Below are 20,344 nucleotides of genomic sequence, written 5' to 3' on the forward strand. Positions count from 1 at the left end.
TTTTATTCATTTGTGAGAATAGTAAAAATTTTAGTTTCCATTTTTTAAGCTCGATTTGGCCACTTTTTTCTCTCCTTCATTAGGGCTCTTGGTACTCGGATAGTCGTCTAACCGAATTATTCGAATATGTCATTAGTAGACTATTAAAAGTCCTGGTAGTCGACTTCATTCCATTGGTCCAAATATTTAGACTATTCGGTTAGTAAATAAATAAATAAGAAACATACGTACCGTTACGTAGTATTTGGGATATTCAAATATTCAATACATTCTGAGATGGGGCGTTCTTCAACCAAACTCTGAAATAAGGCGCTGTTCAAAATTTGTCTGAGATAAGACGACAGCGGAGATAGGGCGATATTTCACTCAGCACTAAATATGGTATCGTTGTTATTGTAGCGATAAGGGCACTTGCAGGTTCTTTGCCGGATAATGATCCGGTACGTTGTGGTAACGAAGCACCATTGAGGTACATTATCGATCCCCCAGCGGGTTAGGTGGTCAGAATATACCCGCGGTAGGTATGCCTGTCGTAAGAGGCGACTAAAATACCAGATTCAAGGAGTTGTATAGCGCAACTCTTTCAGGTTGCCAGCTCAATATATAGATTCTCCAAACCCAATTGTCAACCTCACCTATCCGTGTGGAATCCTGTTTCATTAACAGCGAGGCTCTGGCGACCCCGAACTCTTCAAATATTTTGATATCTCTTCTACCGGACTGTATGGAATATTTGTTCCAAATGTGAGCCAAATCGGACCACAAATACGAGTTTTTTAATACCTCGATCCTTGCCACACCTTGCGGGATTTTTTTTCTTGAAGTGATTTATATTTCTGTATGTATTATGTGTTCCAAATATGAGCTAAATCGGACCACAAATACGATTTTTTGAAATTTTTCGATCCATGACCCACCTATCGGAGTTTTTTTTTCATATTATTGCATTGTCATCGGGTTCTGAACCATTTTCCAAGTTTCAAGCTTTTAGCTTATCGGGAAGTTCCTTAAATTTTAATTACAAAATTCGTTCACAACGGCCGTGCGGCCGGCCAGCCTGTCAAGTCAAGCTAAATAAAAACGTTTAAAAAACGTAAGGGTGCACCTCTCAAAGACAAGGTGTATAATTAAGTAAAAGGGTAATAGTCTAGAACAGGGGTCGACTGCTAATACGCGTTCAAAAATATCGAGAGGGGTGTCAAAAGAGGCGTATTGACTTCAACAATAACCCGAAGACGGAAAATAAAAAGTATAACTCGGTCAAAAGATATTACCGAAAAACCGAAAAATGACCCCGAGTCCTTCCGAAAACACAATTTTTTTCAGTGCACAACAACATTACAACAACCACATGAAAATTGCCAAATTCAACTGCAAACATATCCGGACAGAGACAAAATTTTGCTTTTCCGCCTGCGGATTATTGTTGTCGAGGTCAATACGCGTCTTTGGACACCTCTCGATATTTTTTGACGCGTATTAGCATTCGCCCCTATTCTAGACTTTTACTCAAGTTTCTTATTAATTTAATAAAAGTTCAATGTTGTTGTTGTAGCGATAAGGTTACTCCCCGAAGGCTTTGGGGAGTGTTATCGATGTGATGGTCCTTTGCCGGATACAGATCCGGTACGCTCCGGTAACACAGCACCATTAAGGTGCTAGCCCGACCATCTCGGGAACGATTTATATGGCCACATCAAACCTTCAAGCCGTCCCTCCCTCTTGGGGAGGAAAAAAACTTTAAATTTAGGTACATTCGGTTATTGAACACAAAAACAAAAACAATTAAACAGCAATATATCGGCAATCTGATCTTTGGGAATGTACCTAGCCTTTTGTAGCAATATAGGAGTATTACATATGTATATGGTATAAACAAATACAGGGTTGCACCGAGCAAGATTGAATGAACGCAAAAGTTGACTACCAACTTTGTTGCATGCTATTACCGCAAGCCCGTTTACAATATTCAATTTTCAGATATTGACTGGAAAAAATGATCAATGTAAAGGGTTTTTAACAAAAAGAATATAGACCTTACATATGTTCAGCTTTATTACATAAATACGAGTTACGGTAGTTATTTTTCTTATGGTATTTCGGGATGACATATTTTTTAAACGCATGCGTGTGACCTTAGTTTTCTCAGATGAGACCAAGCAAGTGAGTACTAGGTTTTCGTCCTAATCCGAGAAATCAATTTCCAAAAAAATTTTATATTCCTCAACCGTTTTGTTCCTGTTAAACTTCATGCTGATTTATGAAATTTTATATTGAAAAGTTAATAAATGAGCTCCGATTTATTTAGACTCAAACGAAGTTTTTAAAACCTAATCGTTTTATTTTTTGTTTTTGACATTAAAATGAGTACCTATCGAATACCATTGTAAGATAGATAGAAATATATTTTCAATAGAAAATAATTTTCAATTAAAAAGAGCTTATATAACAGTAGTAGAAGGTGAAACAATCGTTTATAGTTAATCACCTCAATATAAAATTATAATAAAATTTATGTTATTAACAGAATAATTTAATTCACAGTAAAAAGCGTGGGGTGCTTGATATTGAATGTTACAATCATTCTATTGGCAACTATCTGAGAGGGAAGATATGAAATGTAGTCAAATACACCCCACGCTTTTTACTCTGAATTAAATTATTCTGTTAATAACATAAATTTTATTATAATTTTATATTGAGGTGATTAACTATAAACGATTGTTTCACGTTCTACTACTGTTATATAAACTCTTTTTAATTGAAAATTATTTTCTATTTTTTAGTTCGGTATACTAGAAAAGCGTGTTTTTTTAGTATTTTTAAACTATTATTTATTTTTAATTTTTTAGTTCGAGTAATTTTAAAAGTTTTAGTCGAGAGTGATGAAACCTCGAAACGCCAGCGGTCCATGGATGAATCCAACCCCACGGCACCGAAAAGGGCCAAGACGCAAGGGGCTGGACGCGGTCTTTCGCCGAAATTGCCAAGGGTCTGCAGATCATTGGCATTATAGACGAGAGCAGCGAAGATGGCAGGATCCCAAAACAACAGTGGAACGATCGAGGCCGCGCTCGCTACGGTGGCCGTTAAGGTTAAGAAAGACAACCCTGGTCCACCGCCATCTTACACCGATGCAGGGTGGTTCCAGGGCAATGTCAAGCTAATTGCCTGTGACGACTCCAGATCGGTAAACCTCTATAGGGCCGCCGTCACGCTGATAGGGGTGGTATATCCGGGCACGCGCCTCAAGGTAGTGGAGGCGCGTGAGATCCCCTCACGACCAAGGGCTAGAGCCTGGGTTCCAGTGACGCCAACGGACCCAGCTGACATCCTGGAGCTGCTCCAGGAGTACAACCCGTCACAGGTTTGGAAGTCAACCCGGATAAAACCGAGCTTGTTCTCTTCACGAGGAGGTACAAAGTACCAAATCTTACACCGCCAAGAATTGGGGGGTACGTTCTTAGCGTTTAGCGATCAAGTCAAGTATTTGGGAGTCATTCTGGATAGGAAGCTATTATGCAAGGTTTCAAATCTATGGCCATTTGGGGTGTTCATAAGTTCAATTGACCTTATGTCACCACACCTTCACATTGATGCATTGTCATCGAGCCTGGATACGCGTGCAAAGTTTCAATCAAACTTATGGCCATTCAAAGTGGTAATAAGGCCAATTGACCTTATGGGCGTTGACCTTATGTCACCACACCATCACATTAATGCATTGTCATCGGTCCTTGATACGTATGCAAAGTTTCAAATTAATCAGACTTCTAGAAACCGGTGAAAATTAAGCTCAAAGATTCCGTTACATAGTTACAGGTCAAGCTAATAAAAGCTTGTAAAAGCTTGTTAAAAAGGGCTCAAGTATGCTCTTTCGTAGATGGGCCATGCATCCACTTCTATCATTAATAAAGGAATGCGTTTTTCGCATTATGTGCAAGGTTTCAAATCTATGGCCATTTGGGGTGGTTATAAGTTCAATTGCCTTTATGTACGTTAACCTTATGTCACCCCACCATCACATTATTGCATTGTCATCAAGCCTTGATACGTGTGCAAAGTTTCAATCAAACATGGCCATTCAAAGTGGTAAGAAGGTCAACTGACCTTATGGCCGTTGACCTTATGTCACCAGACCATCACATTAGCGCATTGTCATCGAGCCTTGATACGTGTGCAAAGTTTCAATCAATCCTATGGCAATTCAAAGTGGTAATAAGGCCAATTGACCTTATGGCCATTGACCTTATGTCATCACACCATCACATTAATGCATTGTCATCGAGCCTTGATACGTGTGCAAAGTTTCAATAAAGCTTATGGCCATTCAAAGTGGTAAGAAGGCCAATTGACCTTATGGCCGTTGTTCTTATGTCACCACACCATCATATTAATGCATTGTCATCGAGCCTTGATACGTGTGCAAAGGTTTAATCACACTTATGGCCATTCAAAGTGGTAATAAGGCCAATTGACCATATGGACGTTGACCTTATGTCACCATACCATCACATTAATGCATTGTCATCGGTCCTTGATACGTATGCAAAGTTTCAAATTAATCAGACTTCTAGAAACCGGTGAAAGTTAAGCTCAAAGATTCCGTTACATAGAGGTCAAGCTAATAAAAGCGTGTTAAAAAGGGCTCTAGTATGCTCTTTCGTAGATGTGCCATGCAGCCACTTCTATCATTAATAAAGGAATGCGTTTTTCGCATTATGTGCAAGATTTCAAATCTATGGCCATTTGGTGTGGTCATAAGTTCAATTGACCTTATGTCCGTTAACCGTCACCCCACCATCACATTATTGCATTTTCCTCGAGCCTTGATACGTGTGCAAAGTTTCAAGCAGACTTCTGACTATTCAAAGTGGTAATAAGGCCAATTGACCTTACGGCCGTTGACCTTATGTCACCAGACCATCACATTAGCGCATTGTCATCGAGCCTTGATACGTGTGCAAAGTTTCAATCAATCTTATTGCAATTCAAAGTGGTAATAAGGCCAATTGACCTTATGGCCGTTGACCTTATGTCATCACACCATCACATTAATGCATTGTCATCGAGCCTTGATACGTGTGCAAAGTTCAAATCACACTTATGACCATTCAAAGTGGTAATAAGGCCAATTGACCTTATGGACGTTGACCTTATGTCACCACACCATCACATTAATGCATTGTCATCGGTCCTTGATACGATTGCAAAGTTTCAAATTAATCAGACTTCTAGAAACCGGTGAAAGTTAAGCTCAAAGATTCCGTTACATAGAGGCCAAGCTAATAAAAGCGTGCTAAAAAGAGATATTATCTTTTGTAGCAAATACAGCGAAATTTAAATTTTGAATTTTTTCGTGTTTTTATATTTTTCGTAAATTATTGAAAATAATTTATTTTTGATTGTCATTTGTTACATTGACAATAAAATTCGAAGCACCAAGCAAAACTAGATTTTTCACTCAATTAGGCATTCAATAAAGCAATAGTGAGATAATTAAGAATTTGTATTTTGTATGGAAGAGAGAGTTCAATTAGGGCCTTAATGTAGAGAACTTGACAAATTATTTCATTAAGCCTCTGTGTGAAATTGGAATAAACAGCAATATATGTGGATTGTGGATAAAACAAGTGTGATATCGTATCTGTCCACTGCCTGACAGGATGTTCAATGTGGCTACTTTTTAGCATTTTGGCAGCGTTTTGACAGGGTGTTCAATATGGCGGCGCATAGGGCCGGCTGTCTTTAGAGGGTGTTAGATAGAGATACAGAATGAGACAGCGATAGTCAATTAAAAATCAGGTAATCCATTATATTTGTAATTTTGACGTCTATGCAGAAGTTATCACACTTGTTTTATCCACAATGAATATATCGGCACTCTGATGTTTGGGAATGTACCTACCTTTTCTAGCCATATAGGAGTTGTTGTTGTTGTTGTAGCAGTTTAATTGCATTTGTTGTAATATACACTTACGGTCATAAAAAATCCGACGACAATGTGTTCCCTGTTACGTCGTTTCTACGGTCATTACAGCTATGTAACAAAACTTTTTAGTTATTGTGATTAATATCGACAATTCCTTAACTCATTAGGTGGTATCGTAAGGCGAGAAAGCTAGAAAGTTCCTAGCAGTTTGAGTAAAAGCAAAAATGTTTCATAAAATATTTTATCCTTGAAGAAGAAAATTAATATAATTGTTTACGAAGCACAAATCACGCAAAATATGGAAATAGTAGGCGGAGTACATTACAATAAATTATTCTTAAAAAGATTATGGACGAAATATATTAAATAGGTGACTTTATCCTCTCATTTTCGAAGTGGACAACCACGAAAGGCCAATGTAGGCGTTGATAGGAATATCGTCATCATGGCTCTTCTGAATACATTTAAAACTGCTCCAGAAACTTCCGCGGAATTGAAGGATAATATAAACATGACAACTACAATAGCAAGGGCTCTGTTTCTCTTGAGAAAAACGAATTTGATGGCCCATGGCTACAAAAAAACCTACTTCCACCACAAAAAAGCGATCCCGCACGCTAAGGGGTATTATAAAAACATAAATTGGACAGGGAACGATTGGCCATGATTCATATTCTCTTATGATTGCATAAGTTTTAATCAGTTAAGGTTCGCGATGCGTAATAAGTCCCAAAAATCAGGAAGATTGAATCAAAACTGCGTTAAGCAACAGTGAAGGATTCTCCATATATAATGGTGTGGAACGCATTAAAAACCGTGAAAGTCGATTATTTTGCGTGATTTGTTCTTTTTAGACAATTATATTGTTTTTTTTCTTGAAGGATAAAATTATTACTTATATGAAATATAGTTGATTTTACGAAAACTACTAGGGACTTTCTAATTTTCTCGACTTAAAGTACCACATAATGGGTTAAGGAATTATCGATATTAAACACAATAACTAAAAAGATGTAGTGACTGTAGAAACAGGGAAAACAGTTTCTTGGGCTTTTTTTTACCGTAGGTGTAGGAGCATTATATATACATATGTACTCAACCCATATTTTATTTTTCTTGATTTAGTTCTTTTTATTTATTAGAAAACCCCATCCAAAATATTTGAATTATAACTTTCATTCCGGTAATTATATTTTGGAAAATACGTTATGATTGAAAGAGAATACAACTGCTACCAATTTTAGAAAATTCATTTAAAATTTTTTTTTCACAAAATCATTTTCATAAATCATTTTCTACTAAATATTTTGTGAATTGATAGTTATGTTGGTTTGGTCATTCTTTCAGAAATTGTTGGAAGAATGTCGTGTGTTAGAATTGTATTCAAAAATGCACTCTCTCAAAATTTGTTTCAAAAACTCCCTATATTAGCATAAGTTCAATGCATTTTGTCATAAGAGGGAGTTAATGAAAAGCATTCTGAGATGAAGCGTTCTTCAATCTAACTCTAATATAGGGCGGTTTTGTGACAAATCTTGAATTGGGAAATTTTTGAAAAATATTTAGAGATAGCACGATTTTGAACAGGCAGCCGATATGGGGTGATACGCTACTCAGCAGCCGCAATGAACTGATAAAAACAAAAATAAAAGAAAATAGCTTGTTGTCTTATAACTTTATATTCCTACCTTGACTTTGACGGTCCTGCTACCCAGTGAGTATTCACCTTTTTATTCTGAAATTTCGTAAAGCTCTTTTCCATTAAGTATTCATGGAAGCGTTCCGGATAAATCTTTAATTTAGAATATTCGGAATACGTTCATTTGATACTACCTCACGAGGTCCGAATACATATTTCAAATAAGTATATACATAATTTTCCAAATATAACCCGATTCCCCTAATTCTTAAATGGAGACGAATGTTCCGAACATACGGAATTAATAGAACAGAAGGTCGACTTTTAATATGCGCCCAAAAACTTCGAGAGAAGTGTCAAAACACGCGCATTGACCTCGATAACAATAATTCGAAGGCGAAAATAAAAATTTTTGCTCGTACAAACGATATTGACGAAAAAGCGAAAAATTACCCCAGGTTGCGTTGCCGGCCTTGAGCCGAGCTGATAAAAAATTAACCTTGGCCGGTCCACCAATGACGTGGGATCAAAATTAAATGCGTGCAAAATCCCTTTGTGCACAAAATCTTTTTCAGTGCACAAAAACATTACAACCACATGAAAATTGCTAACTTCAACTGCAAATATCTCCGGACAGAGATACAATCTTTCTTTTCCCCTTCAGATTATTGTTATCGAGGTCACCTCTCTCGATATTTTTGGACGCGTATTAACAGTAGACTCCTGTTCTAGACTTTTACCTGAATAAGTTAACATGCCCTATAAGTACATTTCGTTATGGCATCTCCATTATTTACTAATGACATTTTTACGTGAATCGTATATTAATATGTTTACGTTGGTGTCCTCACTTTTCATAAAATTACCTATGTTCAATGTTCAGCCATACTTATAGATCGTGGCATAGTTAATAAATTCACTATAAAATTAAAAACAAAATTTATAAGGAATTATGCAGTGCAGTACTTATCGGGTATTTGTAAACTGATAACTTCCTATTTCTACTACTAATCAGCCCTATTCTGCATTTCGAGTTGGATTGGAATTTTTTCGATTTGGCAATTTTGGTATTCTGTGTTCCAATCTCTTTCAATCCAACTTGAATCGTTCAATTTTGTTTATTCTGCATTCCGATCGTAGTTCCGTTTTTCTAAGTTGCAAATTTGTTGGCGGAAAAATATTTTATGTGTCGATGTCGAAGTCCTTGGACGTATTTGCCCCGCAAAAGTATCTAACACATACTTGAAAGCATCCTTATTAAGTCGAAATTTTTTTGAACCTAAATAAGAAAATAAGTCATTAAACTTTACCACTTTTAAGTTCAATTTCTTACAATTCGTCACTCATCTCAAATGGATTACACAAATCTGGCAATATTTGCCGTTCCATTCTCGCCTGGCCATTTCCGTATGCGTTGCTTTCCAACTCCACAAATAATGCCGCGGGTATTGATTCCAGTATAATAGACAGCTATAATTTGTGTCTGTCTGTTCGTTGGGTCCAGTTATATGCCAAAGCAAGCTGCCGGAGTTAGAGGAAGGTGAAGCGAAAACGTAAACAATCCTTGCGGAAAGATAAATAAATCTTCGTAAAGTATTTTAGGCCAGTGCAATGAAATTAGCATCCATAAAATTCAGAAAATGTCAACTATATTCGTGCAGGAATCCGTTTTAACAAAACTTGGTGGCCACGGCAGGGAATTGGCCAAAAGAACGACAAAGACACACAATTATGAAAGCACTTCAATCAAAAAAACATATCACTGCGGCAATATATTCTATTGTTTTTTTTTTGTACAAAATGGCGTGGATAATAAAATATAAACGTTTTTCAGTGTTTTTTACAAATTTTCTTTAATTTATTTTGTTCCAATGTTCACACATTCCGTACAAACAGCTGATTTCTAAAAATCATTTGCTCTTCCTCTTTTCGTTACAATTCCGTCGTAATGCAGAATACCCAACTTCGATTAAAGCGGAACGTAGAACGGGAACTTAATCGAAATGCAGAATAGGGGTGAATATTTTTCGAAAACTCGCAAAGAAACAGCACAGTTAACGGATGTAATTAGATTTGGGAGCAAAATGGCTGCAATTGTCAAAAAATGTGTTTGTCGAGCAAACCTCTTGTGATTGAATCATGATGCCCTTCAACAAATTTTGATCTCATATATGTATATATAATTAAAAGTTTGAATATAGCAAGGTACATTTTTTTAAGAAAATACAATAATATGTGGTAAAAGTCGAACAGTCGCATAAAAGCGAGTAGTCGAATAATCCTTGTTCGGCGATTTTTCGAAGATCGATATTCGAGTCGACTTATTAACATTTGAAATCTTTAGAAAATGAGTGCTACTATTAGTAATTTGCTCTCCAAAATGGCCCAGATGAAAAATCTTATCGATTTTATAGCTGGTGAACTTAAAAGCCATTGTGTGGGCCAAAAAAAGTGTGAATGATGTTTTTTTAACCAATTTTAGCTGGCAAATGCTTGTGGTATCTTGTGAACAACAAAATGCCGGTGTGAAATTGGTATCTAACACTTCAATTGATTAACCCTGTACATATGTTTATATTTTCAAAATAGATGCGTCGATACATGTTAATAGTTAAATTAATCACCCCCATTCTGCATTTCGATTACGTTCCCGTTCTCCGCTCCGCTTTAATCGAATTTTGGTATTCTGCATTACGTCGGAATCGTAAAGAGAAGAGGAAGAGCAAATGATTTTTCGAAATCATCTGTTGGTACGGAATGTGTGAACATTGGAACAAAATAAATTAAAGCAAATTTGTAAAAAACACTGAAAAACGTTTATATTTTATTATCCACGCCATTTTGTACAAAAAAAAGCAATAGAATATATTGCCGTAGTGTTATATTTTTTTGAGTGAAGTGCTTTCATAATTGTAAGTGTGTTTTTGTCGTTCTTTTGGCCAATTCCCTGCCGTGGCCACCAAGTTTTGTTAAAACGGATTCCTGCACGAATATAGTTGACATTTTCTGAATTTTAAGGATGCTAATTTCATTGCACTGGCCTAAAATACTTTATAAAGGTTTATTTATTCCTTCCGCAAGGATTGTTTACGTTTTCGCTTCACCTTCCTCTACGACGGCAGCTTGCTTTGGCATATAACTGGACCCAACGAACAGACACAAATTATAGCTGTCTATTATAATGGAATCAATAGCCACGGCATATATTTTTGGAGTTGGAAAGCAACGCATACGAAAATGGCCAGACGAGAATGGAAAGGCAAATATTGCGACATTTGTGTAATCCATTTGAGATGAGTGACGAATTGTAAGACATTGAACTTAAAAGTTGTAAAGTTTAAAGACTTATTCTCTTATTTAGGTTCAAAAAAAACTCTCGACTTAACAAGGATGCTTTCAAGTATGTGTTAGATACTTTTGCGGGGCAAATACGTCCAAGGACTTCGACATCGACATGTTGTTTTTGACCTGGAAACATATAAAAAACAATCATCATCAAGCCTTCTACGTTTCTTAACAAGTTTTGCTTACATTTTTGTTAAAATTCTGTTATAAATTAATAAAAAAATAAAAAGAAAATATTTTTCCGCCAACTAATTTGCAACTTAAAAAAACGGAACTACGATCGAAGTGCAGAATACAAAAAATCGAACGATTCGAAGTTGAATCGAAAGAGATTGGAACACAGAATACCAAAATTGCCAAATCGAAAAAATTCCAATCCAAGTCGAAATGCAGAATAGGGCTGAATATACCATTCAGTTTATGCGCATATGTTGTTCAACATTTCAAATATTCTACAAAAGGACTGGTACAGAAAGACCTGCAAATTTAGAACTCCCTATGTTAGTTATGACATAGTTCGCTTTGAATAAATTGTTTTTCAACTGGGGTTTCGTGAAATTTTTAAAAATATATTAACTTCTGAAGTCATGCTTTCAACAGCGAGAAAAATTATTAACAACGATGAGCATCGTAAAAACTGTTGTACATTTGGACAAATAATCCCAATGTTAGTTACAGTTAGTGTTAAAATCGTTTTTCACCTGGTCCTTCCAGCGGGGTGGGGCCGCCCTCTTCCTCTGCGGGTTCCGAGATGTCCATAGATCTTTCTGAAAACTTTTCTCTCGAATAATCCCAGAGCCACTTCATCTGATGTTGTCATGGTCCATGTTTCTGCACCATATAGCAGGACGGGTACGATAAGTGACTTGTGCATAATTTTCGTTAGCCGAGCTCTATAAAACCAAATTGGCATGCGATTATGGACGACGAAACGTATTTGAAAATGGAACTGAGTACGTTGCCAGGTACCCAGTTCTACTGGTGGCAGTCTGGAGAGGATATTCCTAATTAGGAAAAAACATCCAGATTAAAAAGTTTTGCAGACAGAATCTGATTTGGAAAAGTTAGTTCAAATGAATCCACGCCGTTACTTGCGATGGTAGCCATCAACGCAGAAATTAAGGTAAAAGAGTGTCTTCAAAAACGTCTTCTGCCATTCCTACGTCGTCATCTATATTTTGGCCGGATTTTGCTCCAGCACATTATGCTCGTGACACCCAAAAGTTGTTCGAAGAGAACAATGTATATGCATACCTAGTGTTAGGAAAAACTTGAATCCATTCAACGTGCCTGAGTTGCGGCAAATTGGTCGATAATGGGTTCTGATGAAAGCAAAACTCTTGAAAACAGGGAAGCCAATAAAAACCGTTACAAAAATAAAAAGCAAATAGCAAAATAAATGGCAAATGATATCGCTAAATATGGACGAAGCCGTTGTACAAAACTTGACGTCGGGTCTCTCCAGAATAGTTCGGTCATACCGACAGCAACGAATAAAATGATAAAACAAAAAACAAAAGTGCAAACAAAGAAACTGTAAGCATATTATTAGCATTTTTTAATTTGCAGTAGAGAACGTAAAACTATAGAGAACCGTCGCGGTTTTCACCATAGGAGAAATGTGGCATGAATTTCGTCAATTCCAACACTAGAAAAATTTTATCTAATATATCGTTAGCTTAATGTGAAAATGTGCTAAGTCCTAAGACCTTTTACACATTTTACAGGATAAATTTTACAGGAGACGAAAAATAATGAATAATTTTTGAAATAGCCATTTCTTTTTAAACTGTGAATGAGGATACCTTAGTTGCAATATTTTTGAGTGTAGAAGCTTTGAAAAAGATAAATAAAAATCATGTATGCTAACCCAGCAGCTATTATATGACTTAGCACAATTTCCGCAGTCAAAACAAATTTTTTCTCCCGACTTAGCACTTTTTACTCAATCAGCCCAATTCTAAACGAAAATTCCGTGCGAGTTTTTTCCCTTCTCCCATTCCTCGTATTCTAAATAAAAATTCCTTATGAGTTTTTTCACTTCTCCCTTTCCTCCTATTCTGAACAATGTTCGAAAAAGCGGAAACCGGTTATGGGAGAAAAGTAGGTATTCAGACCAATTCTAAATATTCTCGCGGAATTTTGTTCTCGCGGATTTTTTTATTCCCGCGGAAAAATTCCTCCAATTCTTTTCTCCTAGAGAGAAGAATAATTGGGGAATAGGAATTTCGAATTTTCGAAGTCAGCTGTTTTGTCAATTGAAATTTCGTTGCGCATTTCTTAGTTTGTTTAAAAAATTGAAAAGTTTAATTATTGTTGCCAATTGGTTTGAAATTAAGAAATAAGGTATAAACAATGCACATTATTGCATTTCATGTGGTATTCACTGAAATGAGTAATGAATTGGTGCCACAGCAACATCAGCAGAGGAGCATAAGAAGAAGACCGGCGGGATAACACAAATCCGCCGGAGTTGCCTGCATTCATTCTGCAAAGCAATTTTCTGGCGGCCAAGTCGAGTTGAGTTCGCCTTTCGCCATATGCCGAAATCTATTTGAGCCTTCTTAAAAAATCCTTGCGCAATTATTGGATGGCTACATCAAATATGCGAAGAGCTCTTCCGTTGCTTATGATATATTTTTCGACTTAAAATAAAGAATATTGTGGTTGTTGTTGTCGTTGTTTTAACAGTGAGAATATTGTGGTAGAATGTAAATACATAATTTAGCACAAATTTGTACAAATAAGTGTTCTTTCTTAAAATAACCAATTTCCTTTAACTATTTTTATGCATTCCCTTTAATTTAACTAGTGAAAAAACTCCTATGAAATGGAACCGGTTACTTTTCTCCCATAACCGGTTTCCGCTTTTTCGAACATTGTTCAGAATAGGAGGAGAGGGAGAAGTGAAAAAACTCACAAGGAATTTTTATTTAGAATACGAGGAATGGGAGAAGGGAAACAATTCGCACGGAATTTTTGTTTAGAATTGGGCTGATTATGAATGTGAGGGAGAGGGAGATTTCTCTGCCATTACCTAGGAGTTTTTTCACTAGTTAAATTAAAGGGAATGCATCAAAATAGTTAAAGGAAATTGGTTATTTTAAGAAAGAACACTTATTTGTACAAATTTGTGCTAAATTATGTATTTACATTCTACCACAATATTCTCACTGTTAAAACAACGACAACAACAACCACAATATTCTTTATTTTAAGTCGAAAAATATATCATAAGCAACGGAAGAGCTCTTCGCATATTTGATGTAGCCATCCAATAATTGCGCAAGGATTTTTTAAGAAGGCTCAAATAGATTTCGGCATATGGCGAAAGGCGAACTCAACTCGACTTGGCCGCCAGAAAATTGCTTTGCAGAATGAATGCAGGCAACTCCGGCGGATTTGTGTTATCCCGCCGGTCTTCTTATGCTCCTCTGTTGATGTTGCTGTGGCACGAATTCATTACTCATTTCAGTGAATACCACATGAAATGCAATAATGTGCATTATTTATACCTTATTTCTTAATTTCAAACAAATTGGCAACAATAATTAAACTTTACAATTTTTTAAACAAAATAAGAAATGCGCACCGAAATTTCAATTGACAAAACAGCTGACTTCGAAAAATCGAAATTCCTATTCCCCAATTATTCTTCTCCCTAGGAGAAAAGAATTGGAGGAATTTTTCCGCGGGAATAAAAAAATCCGCGAGAACAAAATTCCTCGAGATTATTTAGAATTGGTCTGAATATGTTTCCCCATCACTCCTCCCCTTTAATAATTGAAAGATAACACTAAAACTATATATTTCACAAAAAATACTATTTATTTGTCAAACTATTTCTAACGGTTCTGATCTGGACTCTTTTGCCGGATGGTGCGCAGACAATAATATATTTTTAAATTCAAACAAATGCCGTGTTGTGTCTTATTCCAAAAGGACAACTGCCACATACTTTAGGTAGGGACTTGGGTGTAATTTTTGACTCCAAACTCTCTTTTTCTAGTCACGTTGACTTCATTGCTTCAAAATTTGTTGCAATGGTTGGGTTCAGTAGACGTAACACAAGTGACTTTAAGGACCCTATGACGTTGAAGGCACTTTATATATCCTTGGTCAGAAGAGGTCTTGAATATTGCTCAATAATATGGAATCATTTCTATGAATCTAACTCCTATAAAATTGAGAAAGTTCAAACAATTTTTACAAAAATTGTTTTACGTCTGCTTCACTGGCCGGACGGCCTCCCATATATGCCAGCAGTCACAAATTGCATGGTCTTCAGGCTTTGCATGACAGAAGAACTTTTATTTTACTCATGCTTGCCTATAATGTAATCAACTTTAGTACGAATTACTCTGATTTATCTTATTTGTTCATTCCATATATTCCACTGCGTGATCTTCGGCATAATAGATTATGTATCGAAATAACTCATAAAACGAATTATGCAATGAATGAACCTATAACTAGGACATTTTTTTAAACATCTGACGACTTAGCACATTTACACATCATTGCCCACAGCACGTAAAAATGAAAAATGAAAATATTTTTTTTGTGATCGATGTATTTTGAATTCATGTTTAAAACTGCATTAAAAAAACAATTTTTCAAAAAAAGTGACTTGGGACATTTTCACATTAAGCTAATGATATAAAATTCTTGTGTCACGGTGTTAGAGGCTTAACTCCTCCGAACCGATTCTCATGAAATTTTGTGAGCATATTGGGTAGGTCTGAGAATCGGCCAACGTCTACCTTTTTTTCACTACGTGCATAGGGTCTTGAGATCAAAACGTGTACCCGGGTACCCCTAGAATGTGTTTATACAATATGGATATCAAATGAAAACTGTTGATGAGTGCTATAGTACAGGATAATTTTCATACAACTGGGAGGCTAGGGTCTCGAGATATAGCCCAAAACGTGGACCCGGGTACCCCTAGAACGTGTTTATACAATATGGATATCAAATGAAAACTGTTGATGAGTGCTATAGTACAGGATAATTTTCATACAACTGGGAGGCTAGGGTCTGGAGATATAGGCCAAACGTGGGCCCGTGAACGCATAGACAATGTTTTTACATTGTGGGTATCAAATTGAAGCTGTTGATGAGTGCTTTAGTACAGGGTAGTTTTCATACCTATTGGTGACTAGGGTCTCGAGATATAGGCCAAAACGTGGATCAGGGTAACACTAGAATGTGTTTTTACATTATGGGTATCAAATTGAAGCTGTTGATGTGTGCTTTAGTACAGAGTAAGTTTTATGCCGCTGGGTGACTAGGGTCTCGAGATGTAGGCCAAAACGTGGACCCGGATACACCTAGAATGTGTTTTTATATTATGGGTATCAAATTGAAGCTGTTGATGTGTGCTATAAAACAGAGTAAGTTTTACATCGCTGAGTGACTAGGGTCTCGAGATATAGGCCAAAACATGGACCCGGATACCCCTAGAATGTGTATGTATTATGGATATCAAATGAAAGCTGTTGCTGAGAGCTCTAAAGTTCATTGTGATATTCGATTTAGTGGCATCAACCTGGCAAAACTGATAAATATGCATGCGAAGCCGAAATAAAGACAAGAATTAATAATACCCACATACCTATTATATACGTCCTATTCGATTTGCCTGAAATTTCGTATATAAATTTGCCTATATTAGTATTTACGATGCTTTTTTCCGGGAAGTATACCAGAGACGGACAGGGACTGGGATTAGGACTAGGACTGGGACTGAGACTGAGACTGAGACTCGGAGTGGGACTGGGACTGGAACAAAATACATACCACCCTCTGGGACTGGCAATAAGAGATGAAGAAAGAGAAAAAATTGAGGGAAGAAAGAAGAGAGAAGGAGACTGAGAAAGAGATAGAATGAGACGAAGATGGAGATAGATGAAGCGAAAAAGACGGAAGGAGGTGTGAATAAAAAGATTAGGAAAAATTGTAGAGGGGTAGGGCAGAGTTAGACGGAAATAGCTTATTAAAATATATGCAGATAGACCAAATATAGGGCAGAACAACGTCAGTAGGGTCTGCTAGTTTTGATATAATAACCACAATTTAACTATTTTTTAATGTTTTCAATTACTTTATGTGTAATTTCAACGAAAACACCGCGTTTTTTGCTAATCTTCAAGTAGGTAATGTAGCGAATTACCGCCAATTTGACAATGTCTATAGATTTACGTCTCTGATTTGCAGAACTTTTTTCACCAGTCCTTACATGGAGTGTACACACGCCAAATTTGTTGCTGTAACACGTTGCGTTCAGAAGATGGGGTGACGAAATAAGTGGACGGGCGCTGAGTTACGTGTGATCGGTGACTTGCTTTGTACTGGCTTTCGTATTTTTACAAATTCTTCTAGCTTTAATCATTTTTATTGTGCAAACACCAAAAACTCGCATAGGTTTTAAAGGGGTCTTTCGGAAGTGGACGTAGATTGGGTTAGTCACCATCCGAAATTTAAAAAAAAAAAATTTTGATCCTAGTCTTCAGAAGGAGAAGGAAATATAGAGATCAAATTTAAAACTAAGATGAAAATAATCAGTTATTGATATTAGAGAAAAATTGCAAAGTTTACAAACGGCGATTGTTACTAGGAGATGTTTCTGAATTTCACTTCTTCATCAGCTAGCTTCTCGGGAGCTGAGTATTGAACTCGAATCTCCAACATTCATACCAGTGTAAAGGTATGTAGATGCCTTTAACCGCTCAGCCATAGGAATGCCCCACTGATCTAATATCAATTACAAAACAATTGATTGCATAAAGCAATATGAACAAATCTCGCTAATTAAACTGAAAGTAATCAGGTTACAAGAAAAAATTTATTTCGGCTGTACTTGCAAATATCAAAACCAATTTTTTAATTTCCGCTGCGCTCTCAAGATGGGATTAAAATTTTTTTTCGACCCAGTCCATTGTGCAGTTCTTTGCCGTATACGAATCTAGTACAAGTACTTTCTGTTACTATCTCGACAGCCTTCGGAACGATTTTTTAATCACTCGAACCCTCAAGCCCCTCATCCCTCTGGGGTGATCTATCAGACTAGCGATTCATTGTAAGCAACTGCGCTGACTACGCATTCCACTACCACGCCTAATTGCCATCTAGAATTACCCTTAGACATTTTGTGCTTCTACTGCAGGGTTACAGTCCTATCTTAGGCTTAATGCAATTCGTCACAACGCAAGAGTATTTTGTTCACAAAGTCTTTAATCCTTTATAAATAATTTCAAAAATCATGAATGGTCAGCCATAAAAAAATAACATTATGCAAACTCATGGCTCTTATCATATTCAATCAAGAATTTTGCAGTCATCCTCTATGTATTGTTATATAAATACATACCATACATTTATATATACATACATACTCATATGTATCTAACTAGATTACACTTTTGCAAATCATGCCGGGTTAAAAGTACATATAAGTATATTCATATATCGCTCATTTACTTCAAGTGTCATAACTCAAAAAACAAAATTTTCCAGGAGAGCCATTCAAAGATTTTCAGCCCAATACTAAACGAAAATTCCGTGCGAGTTTTTTCCCTTCTCCCATTCCTCGTATTCTAAATAAAAATTCCTTGTGAGTTTTTTCACTTCTCCCTGTCCTATTCTGAACAATGTTGAAATTGCGCAAGGATTTTTTAAGAAGGCTCAAATAGATTTCGGCATGTGGCGAAAGGCGAACTCAACTCGACGTGGCCGCCAGAAAATTGCTTTGCAGAATGAAAGCAGGCAACTCCGGCGGATTTGTGTTATCCCGCCGTCTTCTTCTTATGCTCCTCTGTTGATGTTGCTGTGGCACCAATTCATTACTCATTTCAGTGAATACCACATGAAATGCAATAATGTGCATTGTTTATACCTTATTTCTTAATTTCAAAAAAATTCGCAACAATAATTAAACTTTTAAATTTTTTAAACAAAATAAGAAATGCGCAACGAAATTTCAATTGACAAAACAGCTGACTTCGAAAATTCGAAATTCCTGTTCCCCAATTTTTCTTCTCCCTAGGAGAAAAGAATTGGAGGAATTTTTCCGCGGGAATAAAAAATCCGCGAGAACAAAATTCCGCGAGAATATTTAGAATTGGTCTATTTAACTGCCATATCTTGCGCATATAAAGGCATACTTTCATTTGTATAGCACGTGGTACATTTTTAACGGATCACAAAGAGTTTTTATACAACATAGATCATACGTTACTTTTATATGTTATTAACTCAAAAGTCATGTTTTTTGAGTTATGACGCTATTGAAGTAAATGACCGATATGGCTAAATTTTGCTTCACTACGAAACTTTTATCTACTAATTTAATTTGAGTTCTATAATTATTTTTACTTATCAGGCGGTCCATATGCGTCTTTTGCTGGTCGAGATGCATCCCGAAATTTGGCAACATTCAATGTTGAACCCAATAATAAAGAAGATTATGATGATTTAAGTGATCTAAATGCCATGGAAATGGATTCTGTTCGAGAATGGGAAATGCAATTCAAAGGTAATTCGCAATAAAGATTTACCTTATAACTTTAACTGATTATACCCATTAAAAAATAACTTTTATGCATCAAATTTTATCATTCTTTAGAAAAATACGATTTGGTAGGTAAGTTACTACGAAAAGGTGAACAACCGACCAACTATGATGATGAAGAAGAAGATTCTAATGAGGTAGTCACTGAAACCAATACTACTGCCACAGCTTCAACCACGAGTGCACATACAAAAGATGATGCCGTAAGGAAGCGTGTCGCTAACTCCACTGAAGAGGAAGCTAAATAGATCGTAGTTGTCTCGTAAATTTTTCGTTATTAAAACTAATTAATAAATTTTAAATTTTTAGTTTACTTAAACATTATTTAATTAAAACATTGAAAAATTATTACCGTAAAAGTTGAGTGTGTTCATCAATTGAACGGATAAAATATTTAACAAAACACAAAATGTCACTACAAAACATTACTTTGGTTCATACGCATGATTATAGCTTTAGATGTGCAAATGTGGCAGTTAGATGTGTGTTTTATTTCGTATATAAACCTCTATTTTCACCATAGGCAGTTTTCTTGAGAAAATGATCCTTGGGGGAGAATAGTTTTCTTTATTAAATTGTACCGAAATTATTACGATGACAAACTGAGGTGTTTTAGCCATGTCCGTATGGCTGTTTGAGCACAAACTAGTCGTTCAATGTCTCGAGGAAATTTGGTAAGGGGGTATATATGGGTGTGGCGGCCGCCGTGGTGTGCTGGTAGCGTGCCCGCCTACCACACCAAAGATCCTTGGTTGAAGTCCCGGGGCAAACAAGTCAAAAATTTAAAAACGAGCTTAGAATAAAGTTTTCGTAAGCGGAGTCGCCCCTCGGCGATCGCATCGGACCACTAATATAA

The 20,344-nt window shown here is 36.3% G+C and overlaps 1 protein-coding gene across 1 annotated transcript in view; it reads left to right on the forward strand.

Annotated features, from left to right (window-relative positions):
* MSBP (membrane steroid binding protein) overlaps window positions 1-19,967 on the forward strand; it is a 45,676-nt gene extending 25,709 nt beyond the window's left edge. Inside the window, exons 2-3 of the mRNA XM_067786152.1 lie at window positions 19,300-19,452; window positions 19,543-19,967. Coding sequence (XP_067642253.1) covers window positions 19,300-19,452; window positions 19,543-19,736 — 347 coding nt within the window. The 3' untranslated portion in view covers window positions 19,737-19,967. The remainder of the gene's footprint in view (window positions 1-19,299; window positions 19,453-19,542) is intronic.
* Window positions 19,968-20,344: the final 377 nt, after the last annotated feature.

The sequence above is a fragment of the Eurosta solidaginis genome, chromosome 4 (assembly GCF_040869045.1).
Source record: "Eurosta solidaginis isolate ZX-2024a chromosome 4, ASM4086904v1, whole genome shotgun sequence".
Taxonomy (NCBI): Eukaryota; Metazoa; Arthropoda; class Insecta; order Diptera; family Tephritidae; genus Eurosta; species Eurosta solidaginis.